General features: G+C 45.6%; 1 protein-coding gene across 7 annotated transcripts in view; it reads right to left on the bottom strand.

Annotated features, from left to right (window-relative positions):
- The window catches only part of PPARA (peroxisome proliferator activated receptor alpha), a 101,278-nt gene that overhangs the window by 30,259 nt on the left and 46,377 nt on the right, over positions 1 to 24,642 (bottom strand). For 5 of the 7 annotated variants that reach the window (XM_045363447.3, XM_065521989.2, XM_074003541.1 and 2 more), the window contains one exon: positions 13,675 to 13,921. In XM_045363447.3, the coding sequence (XP_045219382.1) occupies positions 13,675 to 13,882 (208 nt within the window). In that variant the 5' untranslated portion in view covers positions 13,883 to 13,921. Of the gene's footprint in view, positions 1 to 13,674; positions 13,922 to 20,478; positions 20,608 to 24,642 lie in introns of all 7 variants that reach the window. The other 2 variants (XM_045363448.3, XM_074003540.1) reach the window with 1 other exon arrangement.

Here is a 24,642-nt window from a genome sequence, read left to right on the forward strand (position 1 = left end):
TCTGCATATCTCCAGACCCACTATCTCCGGACCCCCGCATCTCTGGACCCGTGCATCTCCTGACCCCCTACAGCTCCTGATTCGCACATCTCCGCTCCGCACATTTCTGGACCCACGTATCTCCGATTCGCCCATCTCCTGATCTGCGCATCTCCGGACCCGCGTATCTCCTGGCCCTCCACATCTCCTGATCCCCCCATCTCCGCTCCGCACATCTCCGGACTCCCTCAACTCCTGCTCCATACATCTTGGGACCCTCACCTCTCCGGATCCACACATCTCGGGACCTCTACATCTCTGATCCGCACATCTCGGGACTGGTACATCTCCTGATCCGCATATCTCCGGACCCCCACATCTCCGATCTGCACCTCTGGGTACCCGCACATCTCCGGACCGCACATCTTGGGAACCGCACTTCTCCAGACCGGTACATCAGACCCACACATCTCCTGATCTGCACATCCGGGGACCGCACATCTCCGCTGCACACATCACCAGACCATCTCGCCCATACCTCACCCTGCAGGACTCCCCGTGCCCCCGCGCTGACAGTGCCACACAGAACTCTTTTTGTTTGCTTCTTTCCTTCCAGTTCTTCCACAATTGCCAACTCAGTAAATGGCACCAGAATACAGTATAAAAATCTGTGTGGGTAACACCAAATGCATAATCCATGAAAGAGAAAATATAAGTTGGAATTTATGAAAGCTAATTAAACCTTCTGCTCTGCAAAACACATTGCTAAGAAAATTAAAGACAAGCCACAGACTGGGAGAAAATATTTTCAATACACATGTGGTAATATACAAAGAGGTCTTAAAACAACAATAAGAAAACAAACAACTCAATTGAAAAATGGGGGCTGCGTGTGGCGGCCAGGTGTGGTGGCTCACGCCTGTAATCCCAGCACTTTGGGAGGCCAAGGTGGGCAGTCACGAAGTCAGGAGATGGAGACCATCCTGACTAACACGGTGAAACCCCGTCTCTACTAAAAATAACAAAAATTAGCCGGGCGTGGTGTCGTGCGCCTGTAGTCCCAGCTACTTGGGAGGCTGAGGCAGGTGAATCGCTTGAACCCGGGAGGCGGAGGCTGCAGTGAGCTGAGATCATGCCACTGCACTCCAACCTGGTGACAGAGCAAGACTACGTCTCAAAAGGAAAAAAAAAATGGGCAAAAGATCTGAACAGTCACTTCAGCAAAGATGATATACAGATGGCATGTAAGCATATGAAACGATGCTCAGCATCATATGTCATTGGGGCATTGAGAATGAGAACAACAATGTGGTGTCACCACACACCTACTAGGATGACCAAAATCCACAAAACTGACATCATCAAATTTGGTGAGGATGTGGAGCAACAGGAACCCCCATTCATTGCTGGTGGGAGTGCAACATGAGACAGCCCCCTTGGAGGACATTCTGGCAGTCTCTGACAAAGCAAAGCAGTTTTACTGTATGATGGAATCACACTCGTAGGTATTTGTCCAGTTGATTTGGAAACTTCTGTCCACACAAAACCTACACAAGTTTAGAGCAGCTTTTTTTTTTTTTTTTTTTTTTTTTTTTTTTTTTTTTGAGACAGAGTCTCACTCTGTCACCCAGGCTGGAGTGCAGTGGCACAATTTCAGCTCACTGCAACCTCTGCCTCCAGGTTTAAGTGATTCTCCTGCCTCAGCCTTCCAAGTAGCTGGGATTACAGGCACCCATCACCATGCCCAGCTAATTTCTGTATTTTTAGTAGAGACAGGGTTTTACCATGTTGGCCAGGCTGGTCTCAAACTCCTGACCTCAAGTGATCTGCCCCCCTTGGCCTCCCAAAGTGCTGGGATTATAGGTGTGAGCCACTGCGCCCGGCCAGCTTTATTCTTAATTGCCAAAAATTGGAAGCAACCAAGATGCCCTTAAATAGGTGAATAGATATACAAACTGTGGTACAAACAGACAGTGGGACTTCATTCAGTGTAAAAAGAAATTAGGTATCAAGCCATGGAAAGACATGAATGACTCTTAAATGCATATTGTTATAAAAGAAATCAGTCTGAAAAGGCTACATACTATATGACTTCAAATTCATGGCATTCTGGAAAAGGCAAAATTATAGCAACGGTAAAAAGAACCATTTCTGAGCTGGCTAGGGGTGGGAGAGGCAGGGTCGAATAGGTGAAGCATGGGGTTTTTTGATGTGGTGAGACTATTCATACGAAAATGTAACAGTGGTCTGGGTACGGTGGGTCATGCCTGTCATCCCAGCACTTTAGGAGGCTGAGGTCGGCAGATCACTTGAGCTCAGGAGTTTGAGACCAGCCTGGGCAACATGGTCAAACCCTGTCTTTACAAAAAATACATAAATTTGCTGGGCATGGCAGTGTGCACCTCTAATCCCAGCTGCTTGGGAAGCTGAGGTGGGAGGATCACCTGAGCCCTGGGAGGCTGAGGCTGCAGGGAGCTGAGATTGTGCTGCCACTGTACTCCAGCCTGGGTGTCACAGTGAGACCTCCATCTAAAAAAAGAGTAGAGTAGAATAGAATAGAATAGAATAGAATAGAATAGAATAGAATAGAATAGAATAGAAAAAGAAAGAGAGAAAGAGAGAAAGAGAAAAAGAAAGAACGAAGGAAAGAAAGAAAAAGAAAGAGAGACCGGGCATGGTGGCTCACGCCTGTAATCTCAGCGCTTTGGGAAGCTGAAGTGGGTGGATCATGAGGTCAGGAGTTTGAGACCAGCCCACATAGCGAAACGTCATCTCTACTAAAAATACAAAAAAATTAGCCAGGTATGGTGATGCGTGCCTGTAGTCCCAGCTACTCGGGAAGCTGAGGCAGCAGAATGGCTTGAACCCGGGAGGTGGAGGTTGCAGTGAGCCGAGATTGTGCCACTGCACTCCAGCCTGGGTGACAGAGTGAGACAAGAATGCAAGAAAGAGAGAGAAGGAAAATGTAGTGGTGGATATATGACACTATGCATTTGTGAAAACCCACAGAACTTTATAGTTCAGATTGAACCTAACGTGTGCAAATGAAACAAAACTAATTTAGGAGGTTGGAGGATCCCAGGGTGGAATGCAGAAGGTAACAAAACAATCTAACTGTGCTACGAATGTAGGAAACAATCTCAGGGGAAAAAGTGGGGGCAGGTACGGAAAGGCGCTGGACTGAATAATTTAGAATGACTGGAATCTATAAGACTAAAGGCAAAAGGATCTGCTCATCAACACTGTGCTCTAGCTGAAGTTTTTTTCCCACAAGGTGTGGGTTAACAATTCTGATGCCACTGTACAGGTATACGGAAAATGAACAACGAATTCAAGGAATGGTGAAGTTGACAGGTAGGCAAGTGGAGGAGGCTAGAACAATCCATCTGATAACAGATGAGGGCTGAGACATCAGCACACACTCATGTTTGGCTTACTACAGCTATAGATGGCCACGGACTGAAATACTGATAGATTCCTGCATACACATAGGTTAGTATGTACACGTATATGTATTTGCTTTGTCAACTGAGAGAGCCTAAAAAAGGGATACTTCAGTAGCATCCTGAAATGATGATAGTGAACGCTGCCTGGGACCCACATGGAGCTGGATACAGTCCTGTTCTCACCTCTCACAGTGGAAGATCACTGAAGTCATGGAGCATCAGGCAAAGAGCTCAGAGTGGTTTTGCCTCAGCAGTGGGGCAAAGTTATCTCTAAAATAAACACTGCAATGGTCCCATCTAATGAAGCTGAAAAACAGGACCTGGAAGGATCGAACATTTTCCAAGTCACTTAACTGCATCCCAGAACAAAGTTCAGGAATATTTATAGGAAATCAAAAATATCCATCACCCAATAAAGTTCCCAACATATGGCATCCAATGAAAACAATTGGCCGGGCGCGGTGGCTCACACCTGTAATCCTAGCACTTTGCGAGGCCAAGGTGGGCGGATCACTTGAGGTCAGGAGTTCAAAATCAGCTTGGCCGTCATGGTGAAACTCTGTCTCTGCTAAAAATACAAAAAATTATCTGGGCATGGTGGTTAGCGCCTGTAATCCCAGCTACTTGGGAGGCTGAAGCAGGGGAATTGCTTGAACCTGGGAGGCGGAGGTTGCAGTGAGCTGAGATTGTGCCACCGCACTCCAGCCTGGGTGACAGAGCAAGACTCCATCTCCAAGGAAAAGAAAAAAAAAGAAAGAAAAAGAAAAAGAAAAAAAAATTGCAGGACACATGAAGAATCAGAAAAATATGACCCATGACGAGGAGAAAAATAAATGAATGGAAAGGGACTCAGAAGTGACACAGATGACAGAAATTGTGGCTAAGAGTTTTTTTTGTTGTTGTTTTGTTTTGTTTTGTTTTGTTTTGTTTTGTTTTGTGTGTGTGTGTGTGTGTGTGTGTTTGAGATGGAGTTTCGCTCTTGATGCCCAGGCCGGAGTGGTGTGATCTCGGCTCACCGCAACCTCCACCTCCCGGGTTCAAGCGATTCTCTTGCCTTAGCTTCCCTAGTAGCTGGGATTACAGGCACATGCCACCATGCCTGGCTAACTTGGTATTTTTAGTAGAGGTGGGGTTTCTCCATGTTAGTCAGGCTGGTCTCGAACTCCTGACCTCAGATGATCTGCCCACCTCAGCCTCAAGACATTTTTAAAAAGTTATTCTGGGCTGGGCTCATGCCTGTAATCCCAACACTTTGGGAGGCCAAGGCAGGAGAATTGCTTGAACCCAGGAGTTTGAGACCAGTCTGGGCAACAAAGTGAGATCCCTGTCTCTACAAAAAATTTAAAAATTAGCCAGGTGTGGTGGTGTGTGCCTGTGGTCCCAGCTATATAGGAGGCTAAGGTGGGAGGATTCCTTGAGCCCAGGAGGTCGGGGCTGCAGTGAGCTGTGATCACACCACTGCACTCCAGCCTGGGCAACAAAGTGAGACCCTGTCTCTAAAACAAAACAGCAAAAAAAGTTATTCTGACCATATTCTAAATGTTTAAGAAGCTGAGTGAAAGACTGGACATGTTATATAGATACATGGGTGAAAACAGAACCAAATCATGCTTTTAGTGATGAAAACTATAACATCTAATATGGAAAATACACTGGATGGGATTAGGAGAAGATTAGATATTGCAGAAGAAAAAATTAGTAAATTTGAAGATGTAGCAATAGAAACTGTCCAAAGTGAAACACAGAAACAAGACTTAAAAAAAGAACTTAGCATTAGTGAACTGTATGACAACTTGAAGTGGCCTAACGTATATATAACTGGAGCTCCCAAAGGTAGAGAGAGACGGACAAAAAAAATTTGAAGAAACAATGGCCTAACCTTCTGAATTTGATGAAAACAATAAATGCACTGATCCCAGATGCTCAATGAACCTCAAGCACAAGAAGCATAAAGGAAGAAACCATCAAATGGTTCAGAATTGGTGAGAAAGAAAAAAATGTAGAAGCAGCCAGATACATAAAAAGGTAAAAGATAACAAGAGGTTGGCAAGGATGTAGAGAAAAAAGAACCCATGTCCAATGTTGGTAGTATTGTGAATTAGAATAGCATTATGGAAAATAAGTATGGAGGTTCCTCAAAAAAACAAAAATAGCACTACGTAAGATCCAGCAATCCCACTTCCAGGTTTATATCCAAGGAGATTGGAACCAGTACACTGAAGAGATGCCTACACCTCCACGTTCACTGTGGCAGCATACACAGTAGCCTGATGCGGAATCATCCTAAATGATCATTAATGAATAAAGAGATAAAGAAAATGTGACACACACACACACACACACACACACACACACAGATACTATTCAGCCTTAAAAAAGAAGGAAATTTCATTTGCAACAACATGGGTAAATCTGGAAAGTATTACGCTAAGTAAAATAAGCCAGGCACAGAAAGACAAATACCATGTGATCTCATATGTGAAATCTAAAAAGGTCAAACTCACAGCAGTAGAGAGTGCAATGGTGGTTATCAGGGGCTAAGGCTGCCGGGGGGAATGGGGGGATGTTGGTCAAAAGGAACAAGGTTTTAGTTACACAGGAAGAATAAGATTTAGTGATCTACTACCCAGTATGGTGACCATAATTAACAATGATGTGTTGTATATTTCAAAATTGCTCAAGAAATACTTTTTTTTTTTTTGAGATGGAGTCTTGCTCTGTTGCCCAGGCTGGAGTGCAGTAGCATGATCTCAGCTCACTGCAGCCTCTGCCTCTTGGGTTCAAGTGATTCTCCTGCCTCAGCCTCCTGAGTAGCTAGGACTACAGGTGTGTACCACCATGCCTGGCTAATTTTTGTGTTTTTAGTAGGTACAGGGTTTCACCATGTTGGCCAGGCTGGTCTGAAACTCCCGACCTCAAGTGATCCACCCGCCTTAGCCTCCCAAAGTGCTGGGATTGGGCCTGGCCTCAAGGAGCAGCCTTTAAGTGTTCTCACCACACACAAAAAATGGTAAGTTGGTGAGGCGGTGGATATGTTCATTAGCTTGATTTACACATTCCCCAATGTAAACATAGACCAAAACATCACATTGTGCCCCATAAAAATACAATTATTATTTGTCAATTAAAAATTAAAACTAAAATTAATCTCAGTGAGCTGAGATTACACAACTGCACTGCAGCCTGGGCAACAGAGTGAGACTCTGTCTCAAAAATAGATATAAATATAAATATACATATATATAAATATACATATATAAACAACCATATATATATGTGTGTGTGTGTATATATATATATATGGCTGGGTATGGTGGCTCACGCCTGTAATCCCAGCACTTCGGAAGGCTGAGACGGGTGGATCACTTGAGCCCAGAAGTTTGAGACCAACCTGGGCAACATGGTGAAACCCCGTCTCTACAAAAAGTACAAGAAATTTACCTGGGCATGGTGGCGGGTACCTGTAGTCTCAGCTACTTGGGAGGCTGAGGTAGGAGGATTACCTGGGCCTGGGAGGTTGAGGCTGCAGTGAGCTGAGATCATGCCACTGAATTCCAGCCTAGGCTCAGAGTGAGACCCTCTCTCAAATAAATAAATAAATAAAAATATGAAGTATCCATAAAAAAAGGACATTGATAAATTGGACTTCATCAAAATTAAGAACTGGTCTGGCATGATGGCTCATACCTATAATCCCAGCACTTTGGGAGGCAGAGGTGGGAGGGTCGCTTGAGTGCAGGAGTTCAAGACCAACCCTGGCCACATAATGAGTCTCCATATCCACAAAAAAAAAAGGAAAACTTAGCCAAACATGGTGGTACACACCTGTGGTCCCAGCTACTCAGGAGGCTGAGGTTGGAGGGTCTCCTGAGCCCAAGAGGTCAAGGCTGCAGTAAGCCATGATCATAACACTGCACTTTAGCCTGGGCAACAGATTGAGACCCTATCTCAAAAACAAAACAAAATAAACAAAAAAACTTTTTTTTTTTTTTTAAAGATACTATTAGTAGAAAGAAAAGAAAGACAAACCACACACTGGGGAAAATATTGTAGATCACATGTCTGGTAAAGTATTTGTATTCAAAATATATAAATAATGTTCAATAGTGAATAGTGGAAAAATAAGTAACTCAATTAAAAAATAAGCAAAAGATTTGAATAGAAATGTCAACAAAGAAGATATATGGTAAATAAGCATACGAAAAGATGCTCAACATCACCAGGGAAGTGCAAATAAAAACCACCACAGTGAGAGACCATCACACACCTACTGACATGGTTAAAATTAAAAAGATTGATCATGTCTCATGCTGATGAGGGTATGGAGGAACTGGAACTCCCCCATATACTGCCAGTGGGAATATAAAATAGTATAGCATTTTCTAAGATTTTTCCGAAATGTTGGAAAAGATTTTGGCAGTTTCTTAAAAAGTTACACAAACACCTACCATCTGTTCCAGCCATCACACTCCTAGGTATTTATTCAAGAGAAATGAAAGCAGAGGTCTATACACAGACTTGTACATGAATGTTCATAGCAGCTTTATTTGTAATAGCCACAAGCTAGAAACAAACTCAATGCTCATCAACAGGTGCATGAATCAGCAAACTGTGCTATGTTCACACGATGGATGAAGAAGAATGAACTACTGATGCTTGCTGCAATGCAGATGAGTCTCACAGCCATTCTGCAGAGCGAAAGAAGCCAGCCTAGAAAGAGTACGTGCTGTATGATTCCATTTATATAAAATTCTAGGAAATATAAAGCAACCTAGAATGATAGAAAGTGGATCAGTGGTTTACTGGGGGAGGGAGGCAGGGAGGTATAGGGCTGGGGAAAGAGTAATTAGAAAACAGCACAAGTGGCCGGGCGCAGTGGCTCACACCTGTAATCCCAGCACTTTGGGAGGCCGAGGCGGGCGGATCACGAAATCAGGAGATCGAGATCATCCTGGCTAACCCGGTGAAACCCTGTCTCTACCAAAAACACAAAAAATTAGCTGGGCGTTGTGGTAGGCGCCTGTAGTCCCAGCTACTCGGCAGGAGAATGGAGTGAACCTGGGAGGCGGAGGTTGCAGTGAGTCAAGATCGCACCACTGCACTCCAGCCTGGGCGACAGATAGAGGCTCCATCTCAAAAAAAAAAAGAAAAAGAAAACAGCACAAGTAAACTTCAGGGGTGACAGACAGAGGCACTACTGATAGATGCAGGAGGCAGATAAGGGGGGAGTCCCCAGAGAATCTGCAACCTGCCCCATAAGTGTTTACATCAGATGCTTTTGTGCAGATGAGGGAACCTGCCCAGGGTTCCCTTGTCTGGACAGGCCCACAAGGGACGGGGACCCAGCTGGGCACTGGGAGAACGGGGTGGAGCCACGGGAAGTTCTCACCTTGCGCATTGGGGAGGAGCCTGGCCTCCAGCTCATGTGTGGTGGCCTGGTTATCAGTCTGTGAGCTGGGAACCCACTGGCAGGATCCCCTCTAGCTTTGCTGAGAGTTTTTCTCTTTTTTCCTTTTCACCCAATACTGCTCTCCTCACCCTTCTATGTGTCCACGTGCCTAATTTTTCCTGGTCATGACACGAGAACCCAGATTTAGTTGAACTAAGGAGCAAAAATTCTGCATCACGATTTTGAGTGTGATGATGGTTTCACAGGTGCATGTGCATGTACACGTATCAGACTGTAACCTTTAAGGATGTGCAGTTTATTGTATGTCAATTATGGCAATAAAGCCGGGAAGAAAAACCAGGGGTAAAAAAGTACGTTGGCTGAGTGAACCAGCCTCACCCATCCGGTCTCCTGGGTGTAAAGTTTAAAGTAAGTGCATTTAATATTCAGCCCTTCTGAAAGACCAGTCTACCTAACTAGGAATATTACCCAAAAGAGCAGATTAGATACAAAGATGAAAGATCTAATTTACAAATAAGAAATAATCTTAAATAACCTCATCTCTCAGACTTCGCAGTAACAGTACAGTAAAACCCGGAAAGAAGCAAAGAGGTTTTAAGGATTGTGAGATGAGTACAAATGACCACATGTATGAATAAGAGCGAGGAAATGCTGGGAGGGAAATAAAAACGGGTTATCACCCCACTCGCTACTTCAAAGGCTAGTGGTCAAAACCAGGGATGTGTGTCCAGGACAATTCAGTGTGGTCACTTTTTATAAGTTCTCCTTTTTTTTCTTTTTGCCATAAAGTTCCTTGGAATTGGTTCAAAACAAATTTGGAACCCTCTCTCTCCTCCCCTGAACCCTTGTTATTTATTTATTTATTTAAAAACGGAGTCTCACTCTGTTGCCCAGGCTGGAGTGCAGTGGTGTGATCTTGGCTCACTGCAATCTCCGCCTCCCGGGTTCAAGTGACTCTGCTGCCTCAGCCTCCAGAGTAGTTGGGATGACAGACCGAGATTGCACCACTGCACTCCAGCCTGGGCAACAAGAGTGAAACTCTGTCTCAAAATATAAAAAAATAAAATAAAATAAAATATTTTATATTAATTGGATCATAAGAAATATGTCCTTAAGCTTAAGAGGTACATGCCTCCATGCCCAGGTAATTTTTTTGCATTTTTAGTAGAGATGAGGTTTCACCATGTTGGCCAGGTTGGTCTAAACTCCTGACCTCAGGTGATCCACCCGCCTTGACCTCCCAAAGTGCTGGGATTACAGGAGTGACCACCGTGCCCCACCTGCTCTTTATTTAGGTAGGAAGCACAGTTCAGTCTGTGGAATTGGGCTAAATGTGGCTTTTAATGGATTATACAGACCACAAGGCTAGTATGCAGGAAATTCTCAAGCCTTACCTCTGTCAGAACTTTCAGATGAGTTAAAAATACGTTTTAGATTATAACTCTTAACAATGACCTAAAATACGCTACTCTTAGAAAAAGGATCCCTGCATCTAATTAGAAGAACAGGGTTCCCTCCTGCATGAGGACCAGGGGTCAGAAGAGAGCACAGAATAAGGGGTCCTGTGTTTAAGCTGCTGGGGGAGGCGAGAGGGGGCTGGGCAGCCCTCCTAGCCACTGCCGGGAAAGAACTTTCCAGAGCTAGAGCCACACACCCACCCACTCCCGCAGCTCACACTAATTCCATATTTCAGAACAAGCTCTAGAGTATATTTTATCCAGAGAAAAAAGCGTATCTTTGAACTCTTTTACTAGACAATGAACTATATTTTTCACCCTGGGGGTGGGGCTGGGGGAGCCTGCCTTCCTTAAAAAAGAAAGGCAAAAAAGAAAAACAAACAAAAGCAAAATAAATCTTTTCAAACCCATAAAGAAAAAGTTTTTCTGATAAATAGCACAAATAGTCAGTGAACAGTGAACCAGCATGGGGTGTGTCTGTGATGGGTGAAGAAAGGTCGCACATTGTGGGGTTAAGGGCTGGGTTCTGGGCTGGTGATCTCCGGCCAGTCAGGATGTCCTGGGGCCTGCCTGCTTTCCTCCTTCCTTAAATAAACATAGCAATGACCTCACAAGGCTGCTCTTGGGCTTAGGCAAGCCGAGGTGAGAGGTGTGTGGGCAGCCTGCAGTGCTCAGGAAGCAATGGCGGTCATTGTCAAAGCCATTAACCTGGGTTTGCTGCAAGCAACCTACCCAGGCCACTCAAGGCGCCACCTGATGCGGAGCCTTTTCCTTGCTCTCCTCCAGCCTCCCTGTCCCCTCCTGCACTGCTCTGGGGGCCATCATCTCCCTAAACCTTCACTCTCTCCACAGTGCTTATCCTCTGCTTAATGCGCCAGAAGAAAGGGAGTCAAAACTTGCACCATCTGTAAAGATCTGCCAGGGTCACTCCCAAAGCTGCTCACTCACAAAGGCCCCCCAGAGTCCTCAAGGGCTCACTAGCCTCTTGCAATTCCTGATTGACTAAGCTGAGAACACTGCCACCTTTTACAAGGCACGATCACGCCAGCATGCAGAGAACAGCCCTCTAGAGCCAGCTGAGAGGCAGGGTCCAGGCCCGGGCGCTGTGTCTTTCTGGCTGTATGAACAGTGGCAAGTTACTCAATTTGCCTTGTTTTTTTGTTTTTTTTTTTTTTGAGACGGCGTCTTGCTCTGTTGCCCAGGCATTACAGGTGTACACCACCACGCCTGGCTAATTTTTATATTTTCAGTAGAGATGGGGTTTCACCGTGTTGGCCAGACTGGTCTTTAACTCCTGACCTCAAGTGATCTGCCTGCCTCGGCCTCCCAAAGTGCTGGGATTACAGGTGTGAGCCACCACACCTGGACTTTTTTGTTTTTTTTTAAGACGGAGTCTCACTCTGTGGCCAAAGCTAGAATGCAGTGGTATGATCTCCGCTCACTGCAACCTCTGCCACCTGGGTTCAAACGATTCTCCTGCCTCAGCCTCCTGAGAAGAGTAGCTGGGATTACAGGTGCCCGCCACCACACCTGGGTAATTTTTTGTATTCTTTAGTAGAGACGGTGTTTCGCCATGTTGGTTAGACCGGTTTTGAACTCCTGACCTCAGGTGATCTGCCCGCCTCAGTCTCCCAAAGTGCTGGGATTACAGGCATGAGCCACCACGCCCAGCCAAGTTACTTAATTTCTTTGAGCTTATTTCTGTATAGTCACGCACTACACAGTGACATTTGGTCAACAACAGACCGTAAGTTCAACTGTGGTATCATGGTCCCATAAGATGATAATACTGTATTTTTGCTGTAACCTTTTCTATTATATGTTTTGGTATGTGTAGACACACAAATACTTACCACTGTGTCACAGGGGCCTATGCTATTCAGTACAGTAACACGCTGTACAGTTGTGTGGCCTGGGAACAACAGGCTGCACTGCAGAGCCTCGGTGTGCAGCAGGCTGTTCCATCTGGGTTTGTTTAAGTGTACTCTATGACTTTCACACAATGATGAAATCGCTAAGGATGCATTTCTCACAACCTGTCCCTGTCATTAAGCAACATGACTGTAATACCCATGTACACACCACCCAGGTTTATCAAATATACAACCTAGAGAGAATTGGAGTCCCCAAGGGAGCCCTCCCCAATTCTCCCTCCGTCTCGTTCAGGAGGCGACTGAGTCCTTAAAGCTTGCAATATATGTATGTCTGTTTCCAACAGTGATGTACTAGATTGTTTAGTGTTAAAGATTTTACGTGGGCCAGATGCGGTGGCTCAGGCCTGTAATTCCTGCACTTTGGGAGGCTGAGGCGGGCGGACCACCTGAGGTCAGGAGTTTGAGACCAGCCTGGCCAACATGGTGAAACCCCATCTCTACTAAAAATACAAAAATTAGCCAGGTGTGGTGACAGACACCTGTAATCCCAGCTACTAGGGAGGCTGAGGCAGAAGAACTGCTTGAACCCGGGAGATGGAGGTTGCGGGTGGGCTGAGATCATACCACTGCACTCCAGCCTGGGCAACAAGAGCAAAACTCTGTCTCAAAAAATAAAAAAAGTAAATAAAAGATTTTACATTAATTGGATCTTAAATATATCATTAAGCTTGTTTATTTTCATTTGATGTTTCTTAATTTTTTTGTTTGTTTGTTTTAAAGACAGGGTCTCACTGTCACCCAGGCTGGAGTGTAGTGGCAATCATAGCTCATGGCAGCCTCGAGCTCCTGGGCTCAAATGGTCCTCCTGCCTCAGCATCCTGAGTAGCTAGGACCACAGGCATGCGCCACCATGCCTGGCTAATTTTTTTTTTATTAAAAAATGTTTTTGTATAGATGGGGCCTCACCATGTTGGTTAGGCTGGTCTCGAACTCCTGACCTCAAGTGATCCACCTGCCTCAGCCTTCCAAAGTGCTGGGATTATAGGCGTGAGCCACCACGCCTGGCGTAGTCTGTTCTTTTAAATTGCTATGAAGTATGCCACTGTATAAACGCATCCCAATTTATCTGTTTCCCTTTGACGCACGTCCAGCTTGTTTCCCATCCTTCCCTCTTACCAACAGTGCCTCCATGCAGACCCTTGCACACGTCTCCTCTTAAAAATGTCTAGCTGTCCCCCGTGGGCTTGCTGGGGTTAGGGTCTGTGTACTTTAGCTGCTCCCCGTGACTGAATCTCAAGCATTGTTTGATGCATGCATGGTTTTCACAAGAGGTTGCACCGTGAGCCGTGACACGTGCCTTCCAAGGCCCAGTGGCACTGGAGGTGATGCCTTACCACCTCTGAAGGTTTCCTTGCAAAAAAGTGTGACTTATTTTCCAGCTAAAAAGAACAGCTTTCTTTAGGAAGAAACATTTCTAAATAAAACTTTCTAGGAAACAGCACACTTACCCGTGATGACCGAGCCATCTGAGCCAGGACAGCTTCCTAAATACTGGTATTCTGTAAAACCGAAGCTTCCAGAACTATCCTCGCCGATGGATTGCGAAATCTCTTGGATGTTTCCCATTTCTTGCAGGAATTCTTCAGATAACGGGCTCTCTAGATCGCCAGCCTCGAGTGGGGAGAGGGGGCAGAGCGGGCTTTCTGTGTCCACCATCGTGACTGGATGGTGTTGGTTGCGCAGCCGAGCTCCAAGCTACCGGGAGGAAAGAGGAACAATTGATAAGGTTGACGTATAACAACATTCACTTGTTTGTTTGATTGATTGATTGATTGATTGATTGATTGTTTGGCGGAGTCTCGCTCTGTCGCCCAGGCTGGAGTGCAGTGGTGCAATCTTGGCTCACTGCAAGCTCCACCTCCTGGGTTCATGCCATTCTCCTGCCTCAGCCTCCTGAGTGGCTGGGACTACAGGAGCCCGCCAGCACGCCTGGCTAATTTTTTTGTATTATTAGTAGAGATGGGCTTTCACCACATTGGCCAGGCTGGTCTCGAACTTCTGACGTCAGGTGATCCGCCTGCCTTGGCCTTCTAAAGTGCTTTGATTAGAGGTGTGAGCCACTGCGCCTGGCCACTTGCTTGTTTTGAAATGCAACATCATTTATCATCGAAGATACGCCTGAATTCATCATCTAAACAGGAACAGTGCTGAGCCTCTCCTCTGGGCTTGGCTATTGATCAGCACGCTGTGAAAGTGAAAACCTTTAAACAAAATGTTGTAGGAGCCGCAGACCGAGGGCCAGGACTCACTCAGCCATCACTGACTCAGCAGCTGTGCGGAGCTCCATACAATGTGTTTGAGGTGCTGGGGACACAGCGGAGACACAGATCCCTGGGCTGGGCACAGTGGCTCGCGCCTGTAATCCCAGCACTTTGGAAGGCCAAGGCGGGTGGATCACTTGAGGTCAGGAGTTTGAGACCAGCCTGGCCAACATGGCGAAAGCCCGTCTCTACTAAAAATACAAAAATTAGCTAGGTGTGGTGGCAGGCGCCTGTAATTCCAGCTACTCAGGAGGCTGAGGCAGGAGAATCGCTTGAACCTGGGAGGTGGAGGTTGCAGTGAGCCAAGATCGTGCCATCACACTCTAGCCTGGACAACAGAGTGAGACTGTGTCTCAAAAACAAACAAACCAATAAACAAAAAAAAAAAAAAAAAAAAAAAAAAAACAGGGCCGGGTGCGGTGGCTCATGCCTGTAATCCCAGCACTTTGGGAGGCCGAGGCAGGCGGATCACGAGGTCAGGAGTTGGAGAGCAGCCTGACCAACACAATGAAACCCCATCTCGCCAGGCACGGTGGCTCAAGCCTGTAATCCCAGCACTTTGGGAGGCCGACACGGGCGGATCACTAGGTCAGGAGATCGAGACCATCCTGGCTAACACGGTGAAACCCCGTCTCTACTAAAAAATACAAAAAAAACTAGCCGGGCGAGGTGGCGGGCGCCTGTAGTCCCAGCTACTCAGGAGGCTGAGACAGGAGAATGGCCCGAACCCGGAGGCGGAGCTTGCAGTGAGCTGAGATCCGGCCACTGCACTCCAGCCTGGGCGACAGAGCGAGACTCCGTCTCAAAAAAAAAAAAAAAAAAAGAAACCCCATCTCTACTAAAAATACAAAAATTAGCCCGACTTGGTGGCGGGTGCCTGTAATTCCAGCTACTCAGGAGGCTGAGGCAGGAGAATCCCTTGAACATGGGAGGTGGAGGTTGCGGTGAGCTGAGATTGCACCACTGCACTCCAGCCTGGGCGACAGAGTGAGACTCCACCTCAAAACGACGACGACAACAACAACAAACAAAAACCAGATCCCTGCTCTCAGGGAGCCTCCCTTGTAACTGGGACACAGACGGTGAACAAAGAAATGAATGCACATGTGGAGTGTCCGGGGTGAGGCCAGGGAAGTTCACACTGATTAGGGGGCAGGAGATAACCTCAGGGAATGAGGGGGCAAGCTGTGTAAATGTCTTGGGGGAGAATGTTCCAGCAAAGAGAACACCAAGTGCAAAGGCTCCAGCCAGGATTGAAACATGCTGGCACACTCCAGGAACAACAGGCAGCCAGTGTGGCTCAGGCTGCCCATGGGGCGCAGGGAGCAGGGCCAAGCCGGTGGCATGTGTGCTGGGTGTGACATCCACTTGGGTGTGCTCTCCCTGTAGCCATGAAGGCAGCTCATGCAGGGGGTCCTCGATTGTGATGGTATGGTCAAGAATACTTTGTGGAGTCCAAATAAATCTAACTGGGTGAGTCTCAGACAATAGTGGGCTGTTTCAACTAGCAAAGCGAACAGCATTTCCATAGGGGTACAGTGACAAAGCAGCGGTTCTTCCCAGGTTGGTCTGTATCATGCTCTCGCTGAAACATCTTAAACCACTTCCTGGGACCTCCAGATTGAAGCTCAGTCTCCTGAGCACACTGTTCCAGCCCTTCCATATCTGTCCCTACCTGATGGTGCACTTGTCACCATTCTTCTACCTCCTGGAAACCCAGCAGCACCGAGAATTGCTTTCAGGATTTCACGTCTGCACCTTTGCCCAGGTGCCACCTGCCTGAACCGCCCTGCCCACCACTGCCTTGTAGAGGCTCTGCCTTGGGTCCACCTCCCTGAACCCAGCTGAGTCATCAATCGCCCAACGAGGCTGACTAGGTGACCTTTAGCTTCCAGAACTATCTTCCCTTCTGAAAATGGTCACATGATGCCCACAGATCACATCACGGAGAGGCTCAGGGGGCATGTGCTGCCACCAGCCACTGTCAGGGCAGCCGTCATCACATGGTGATTACGGAACGCCAGACTCTCCAGATGGAGTGAAGAATACTGTCCCAAAGACAATATTAATCCATTAAATGCATTTGCGTAAAAATACGTTCACATCTGAGGTTTGCTTAATGTAAACAACAGCTTTTAGTGCGGTGAAGAAGGGATGCTTTGGCTTCCTCTACCAATGAAAAATAGATACCTTTCATCCATTTTTGTGAAATTCACATCTTATGTTTGGAATTCTGGCAATAAATCATCAGAGTTCACAGGGAAATCATCAAATAGCACACAGGGAAAAATAACAGAGAACTGTTAACCTTTCATAGGGTTTAGAAGACTTTCTTTCTCTATAACCTATTAACTTAAATCAGGTTGTGAATCTGTACAGATTTTCTGTCGTATTTTATTCTGCATTCTGTCTGAAGGGAGATTTTTTTTTCAAATGGCAAGAAACATAATGGGGTAAGCATTACTTAAAATGTTTTTCACTATGAACAAAAAGTTCAAAAGTTGCAGTCACTAACTGACTATTAACCATGAAGTTCATTCCAATAGAAAGAAAGTAGCTGGGGCTGGGCATGGTGGCTCATGCCTGTAATCCCAGCACTTTGGAAGGCTGAGGTGGGCAGATCACTTAAGGTCAGGAGTTTGAAACCAGCCTGGCCAACATGGTGAAACCCCATCTCTACTAAAAATACAAACAAATTAGCTGCGCTTGGTGGCAGGTGCCTGTAATCCCAGCTACTCTGGAGGCTGAGGCAGGAGAATCGCTTGAACCTGGGAGGTGGAGGTTGCAATGAGCTGAGATCACACTTTTGCACTCCAGCCTGGGTGACAGAGCAAGACTCTGTCTCAAAAAAAAAAAAAAAGAAAGTAGCTTGGCAGAGACTGTGTGGGCTGTGGCCACCTCCCTTTTTCCCCCATCGTGTTCTCAGCACTGGGGTGGAAAATGCGTGTGGCCTATCCCTTTTATCCCTGCTAATATTCTCTCTTCTGGCCAGGAGCATCAACCAATATAACAATGTTAGTTTCCTTGTCATTACATTCAGGGAGTTTCAAAGTTTCACAATTTCGTCATTTTTAGTTGCTTTTAAACAATACCTGGGATTAATTTAGAGAAACACTGGTCTTGCCATGAATGAAGAGCTAACCAAGGTACAATCTCTATATAGAGTGAAGCAACTCTGGCCAGAGGGACTGGCTTTGTACAGATCATTGAACAAATTGGCCCTTCCTTGCTCCCAACAAGAGCAGATAAGGAACAGTTGCGTTTGGATGCATTCCCCAGATAGATAGCAGAGGCCAAACTCCCCAGATAGATAGCAGAGGCCAAACGGGCACCTGCCCCACCCTGCACACCCTCCCAGCATGCTCCTCCGACACCACTGGAGCTTCTGATCAGGAGCAGAATATCCCGGGGAAGTCCCCACCCCTTCCTATTACCCACATGACAGGCCACTGCCCAGCTCATCTACAAGAGTGAACCAGGCTGGCCGGTTCCTGTGTCCTGTGCCCCAAATGCTCAAGGGGAGGCGGGGGCGGGGGATCAAGACATAACCAACCATCTCTTTTCTCAACAACTGCAAACCCTGGTCCAGGAGGCAAGACAATGCAAACAGCACTGAATTAGATCTTCAGTTTCATAGCACAGATAGAGTCTCACATAAGCTGAGGGGTGAGGGACAGGTGGAGTGGATAGGGTGTTGGGAAAAGGTAGGGCTTCTCTTCTCGTCCCAGCAATGATGGAAGGTTCTGCCTGATCCTCTCATGCCTTCCTTACCTGAGACCTTTTACATTTCTAAATTCATAATTTTCTTTCCCTTACAATTTATTTTTTATTTTAAAAACTATTTAAAATATTTGTGGTACATACTAGGTGTATATATGTATGGGGTACATGAGATGTTTTAGTATAGGCATGTAATGTGAACTAAGCACGTCATGGGGAATGGGGTAGCCGTGCCCTCAGGCATTGATCCTTTCAGTTACAAACAATCCAATTACACTTTTTATTTAAAAATATACAATTAAGTTATTATTGACTATAGTCACCTTATTATGCTATCAAATAGTGGCCAGGCACAGTGGCTCATGCCTGTAATCTGAACACTTTGGGAGGCCAAGGCAGGTGGATCACTTGAGGTCAGGAGTTCGAGACCAGTCTGGTCAACATGGTGAAACCCGGTCTCTACTAAAAATACAAACATTAGCCGGGTATGGTGGCGCGTGCCTATAATCCCAGCTATTCGAGAGGCTGAGGCAGGAGAATCACTTGAACCCAGGAGGCGGAGGTTGCAGTGAACCGAGATCATGCCACTGTGCTCCAACCTGGGCGACAGAGTGAGACTCTCTCTCAAAACAACAACAACAACAACAAAAACCTAGTGGGTCTTATTCATTCTTTCTAGTTTTTCATACCTATTACCTATTTTTCATACCATCTTCACTGCCCCCTAACCCCTCACCACCCTTTCCAGCCCCTGGACCGATTTGATTTTTAGAGCCCACAAATAAGTGAGAACATGTGAAGTTTGTCTTTCTGTGCCTGGCTTATTTCACTGAACATAATGATCTCCAGTTCCACCCATATTGTTGTAAATGACAGGATCTCACTCGTTTTTACGGCTGAATAGTACCACATTGTGTATATATATCACATTTTCTTTATCTATTTGTCTGGTGATGGACACTTAGGTTGCTTCCAAATCTTAGCTATTGTAAACAGTGTTGCAACAAACATAGGAGGGCAGATATCTTTTGGATATTTCCCTTCCAATTTAAATGTTAGAGCTGCATCTTGTATATATCATAAGCTCCAACTACTGAGATTCTATTTTTAGGTCTTACTAACTAAACATTTATCAATCAAAATATTCCTTTGAGAACTATGAAACAGAGTATATGAAAATTGTAGAACATTTAAAAATAGACAAATACAAGAAGAAGTAGACATCAAATTATATCACTGTTTTATGTTACCTGAGCACAGGACAGGTGCAAACACTGGAAGGATTCTAACAGTAACTCATAACTAACACCAAGGTATTTTCTGTATCACCAGCTCTTAGATGCATGACTGTTTGGAAGATTAGGCTAAAATGAGTTATAAATGGGAGAAGAAGCTCCTCTTTCATGAAACCCTTTCACCTCTAGATTCCCACAGCATCTTGGGCCCAATTCTGGTGTAGTCCTGATTATCTGTGCTGTTGAAACTTTTTACATGCCTGTCTCTCCTACTAGACTGTACGCTTTGTGAGGCAAGGGAATGTATTTGCCTAATCTTTGCATCCATACTTCTAGCACAATCCCTGCTATGTAGCAGGTGTTCAATATCTATTTCTCTCTTTTTTTGCTTTTGAGATGGAGTCTCGTTCTGTTGCCAGGCTGGAGTGCAGTGGCATGATCTCGGCTCACTCGGGTTCAAGTGATTCTGTTGCCATTTCATGGGTACAAGTGATTCTGCTGCCTCAGCCTCCTGAGTAGCTGGGACTACTGGCGCGTGCCACCACACCCGGCTAATTTTTTTTTTTTTGAGACGGGGTCTCACTCTGTCGCCCAGGCTGGAGTGCAGTGGCACGATCTTGGCTCACTGCAAGCTCTGCCTTTCCAGTTCACACCATTCTTCTGCCTCAGCCTCCTGAGTAGCTGGGACTACAGGCGTCCACCACCATGCCCAGCTAATTTTTTCTATTTTTTAGTAGAGATGGGGTTTCACCGTGTTAGCCAGGATGGTCTCAATCTCCTGATCTCATGATCCGCTCGCCTTGGCCTCCCAAAGTGCTGGGATTACAGACGTGAGCCACCATGCCCGGCCAATTTTTGTATTTTTAGTAGAGACAAGGTTTCACCGTGTTGGCCAGGATGGTCTCGATCTCTTGACTTCATGATCTGCCCACCTCAGCCTCCCAAAGTGCTGGGTTTACAGGCATGAGCCACCGCACCTGGCCTCAATATCTATTTCTAACGATCGGCACAGAAGGAGCTCTCGGGAATTACTTACTCCAGGAGTAACCTGGTGACAGTCCGTGAGAATTCACCTCGGCTCTGTCTCCGCAGCCACAGCCTTGTCACCCAGAGGGCAAAGCGGCACACATAGTGTGTCCAAAGACTACAAAAATGTAATGGATATCTAGAAGAGAACTCAAAGGGATTCTGCATGGGAAAGGTGATCCAATTTGCAGAGTGAATTATAATCATCATAGGGACAGGAAAACACAGCCAGCAAAAGGGGAAAAAAAAAACCCTCTGAATACAATAGGGAGGAACAGATTATCAGTTTTACTCCCTTCCTCAGGAGCAACAGTTGCAGAGCTTGGGAAGTGTCCTGTGCTAAAAGGAAGTGGTTCGTATTAAGAGTAATGTGGTTTTGCCACTTGCTTGGAATAAAAGAAGCCTGAAGGGACCCCTCCGCTGTGGGCTCCCGGAGGGCAGCTGCTGTGTCTCACCCACGTGTGCACCCCTCTATTGGACATGGAGTTCTTGGATCCAGAAGGTCCTTTGGAAATATTTTCTTGTTGTTGTTGTTTTTTAGATGCAGTCTCACTCTGTCACCCAGGCTGGAGTGCAGTGGCACGATCTCGGCTCACTGAAACCTCACGCCTCCCGGGTTCAAGTGATTCTCCTGCCTCAGCCTCCTGAGTAGCTAGACTACAGGCACACACCACCATGTCCGGCTAATTTTTTGTATTTTTAGTAGAGATGTGGTTTGGCCATGTTTGGCCAGGCTGGTTTTGAACTCCTGACCTCAGGTGATCTGCCCACCTCAGCCTCCCAAAGTGCTGGGATTACAGGCATGAGCCACCATGCCCGGCCCCCTTTGTAAATATTTTCTGAAATAACGTATTAAATAGCAGGTAGTTGAATACTGTCCCAACTATCAAAACATCTTTATATTCTATGTGATCAGACACTCAAGACAACCAACAAATGGAATTGAGCTTGAATTTTCACACTCATAACTTTTTTATTTTTGAGACAGTCTCTCTCTGTCACTCAGGCTGGAGTGCAATGGCAAGATCATGGCTCACTGCAGCATTGATCTCCCAGGCTCAGGTGATCCTCTCACCTCAGGCTCCCAAGTGGCTTGGACTACAGGCGCTAACACCACCTCCAGCTAATTTTTGTATTTTTTGTAGAGATAGGTTTCGCTATGTTGCCCAGCCTGGTCTCGAAATCCTGGGCTCAAGTGATCCACCCGGCTTGGCCTCTAAGTGTTGGGATTACTGGTGTGAGCCATCATACCCAGCCTGGAACTTATATTTGACACAAAAGCCTCCAGAACAATAGTTACAAACATTAGACTTTCACTTTTTTGACTGCTTATGCCTCTGTACTACTCACTCTAATTTACTGTATTGTAACCACTTAATATGCTTAATAATGCCACACTACAGAAATCTATTTACATCTTCCTTTGCTAAATGAGGTCTGATCCAACTTCATGGAGCACTTTCAGGGCAAAGGATGGAAGTCTTCTCAAAGCAGTAGCGTTGCTGTGGCAGGTGACTATCAGACAACAGATTTTTCTCTTTCCCACCAATTCTAAGTCTTTATAGTTTTTGAATATCATATTTAACATCTAGGAGTCTTTTAGCTAAATTTGTTGGGCTAAGATTTAAAATAACATTTCAGAATAAACAAACACAGAAGCTAGAAAGCCCTCTGTACGTTCACCTAGCATCGGTTCACAGAAATAGATTAACACGGCCAGGTGCCATGGCTCTGCCTGTAATCCCAGCACTTTGGGAGGCTGAGCGGGCGGATCACAAGGTCAAGGGATTGAGACCATCCTGGCCAACAAGGTGAAACCCCATCTCTATTAAAAATACAAAAATTAGCTGGGTGTGGTGGCATGTGCCTGTAGTACTTAGCTACTTGGGAGGCTGAGGCAGGAGAATCGCTTGAACCCGGGAGGCAGAGGTTGCAGTGAGCTGAGATTGTGCCACTACACTCCAGCCTGGTGACAGAGCAAAACTCTGTCTCAAAAAAAAAAAAAAAAGAAAAAGAAAGAAAGAAATAGATTAATCATTATCAGTGCCCAGTGATTAACACGTTAACAAAGTCAGTATAGAAAATGCCTACGGAAACACATTTAAAACAGAAGGAAAAGGCCCAGGCTATAACGGTGGTAAAGACATTCTATCTTAATGAATTTAAATCAAATGCATCATAAAGAGTTTGCATATCACCTACATTTAACTAGACACATCTAGATATTGCCCAACAATACCTAAAGCATTAAACTTAAAATTTTGTAATCAAAGGAATTTGGCACGTAAAAAAGAGTGACAAGCCCAACATGGCACAAGAGCTGTGAGCTCCTCCACCTTTATCTTCAAAGGTGCAAAAAGAATATTCCCAGTCATTTCCAAGAAAACTCCCTACAGACTTTACACGAAGTTCACACTACATGACTTCCATTTAAAACCCAGCACTTCATTATAATTTTCAGAAAGTTTGTAGTTGTTTTAAAATATCTTACCTTTGTGGATGGTGATATCAAAATAAGAGAAGAAAAGCTGCAAGTTTGGACACATTTTGTGTCTGTTGCAATCAAATTTGAGTAAGCCGAGAGGCCTGCCACAAGAATAAAAAGTCAACTAAAATGAAATTCGTATTCACCACTCAAGAGCGCTAACCTGATACAGGATGGGACACACAGCAAGGCGGGTAAGGTTGAAACATTTAGCAGCCAGATGACGAGGAAGCAGCCCGGACGCAGTGGCCTGTCCAGTTACAAAACTGAAGTGACACACAACTAACGATGACATTTCAGAACAAGGAAGGCCTAATGGGTTTTAGCAGAAATATATCAGATACATGGCAGGCCAACTTTATAGGGTTGAGGCTTGAACTTCATGCAACACATGAGCACGCACCTGAGCTAACGACTGTGCTTAACACTGGAGACCACAGACAGGCAATCTTAGCTTTGAGGGATGCAAGCCCCAGTGCATGGGGACAGGGGGGTGTGGCACTGGCACAGGAAAGAAAACAAGGAGAAATAATATTATTGAACATCGCACTTGGGCCAGGCCCTCAATGGCAGCTGCATGTATTTTTTTTTCTTTAATCTATCCATGCCAGGGCAGGGTAGGTATTATTGGTCCCATTTATAGAGAAGAAAAATGCAGAGGTTGACAGAGGTGAGTAACTTGCCCAACTAGTAGGTGAGAGGTACAAATAAGCAAATGGTTGCAAAGGCAGCGTGATGAGGGCTGTTACTAGGGGAATCCTGGAGGGCCAGGGAGCCTACATACAGGAAGGGACACCCAAGATGAATCCTAAAGGCTGACTAGATATTCCATAGGAAAACCCAACAGAAAGGAGAGAAACGACCATTTCAAGGAAAAGGGAACAGCACATCTGCATATATGACCCCAAACATCATTGAATAAGTGGTTGAAAATGGCTGGACAACTGGCTCCAAGAGTTATATCAGTTACATGTTACTGTGTAACAAACTCTGAAACTTAATGGCTTATAACTACAACCATTTTATTTGTTCACAATTCTGTGGGTCAGCAAATTCGGCTGAGCTCAGCCAGGTGGCTCTTCTGCTGGTCTGACCTGGGATAATTCACATAGCTGTGGTCATTTGGTGGCTCAGCTATGGCTGGATGGCCTCAGCCATATGCCTGGTGGCTGGTGCCAGGCTGCTGGTTAGGCACTTCTCACCGTGAAGTCTTTCATCCTCACAGAGGCCACCTCAGGCTTCTCAGATGGTGGCAGCATTCCAAGAGGGTGAATGTGGAATCTGCAAGGTCTCTTAAGGTAGACCTCATTTGTAAGTTAGGCAGTGTCCTTTCTGTTACATTCTCTGAGTCAAAGCAAGTCACAAGGCAAGCCCAGATCCAAGGGGTGGGGAAACAAACTCTACCTCTTGATGGGAAGAGCCTCAAAGAACTTGTGATCATTTTTGATCCACCTCAAGGGAGAAGTGGCAAGAGGTGAGTCTGCAGAGGTAGGAGAGGCCAGCAGTGCCAATCATGGTGCGCTGTTAATCCCCATGTTTAGGAGTTTCAATTTCATCCTAAAACAATGAGGAGCCACGGAAAACTATTGAGGGGAAGTGTGACGTGATCAGATTTGCATCAGGATTGTCTGGATGGCAAGGAGGAATCCAGACTCAAAGGGAACAAGATTAGAAGCAGCAAAACTCCTT

Source organism: Macaca fascicularis, chromosome 10 (genome assembly GCF_037993035.2).
Source record: "Macaca fascicularis isolate 582-1 chromosome 10, T2T-MFA8v1.1".
In the NCBI taxonomy this organism is placed as follows: domain Eukaryota; kingdom Metazoa; phylum Chordata; class Mammalia; order Primates; family Cercopithecidae; genus Macaca; species Macaca fascicularis.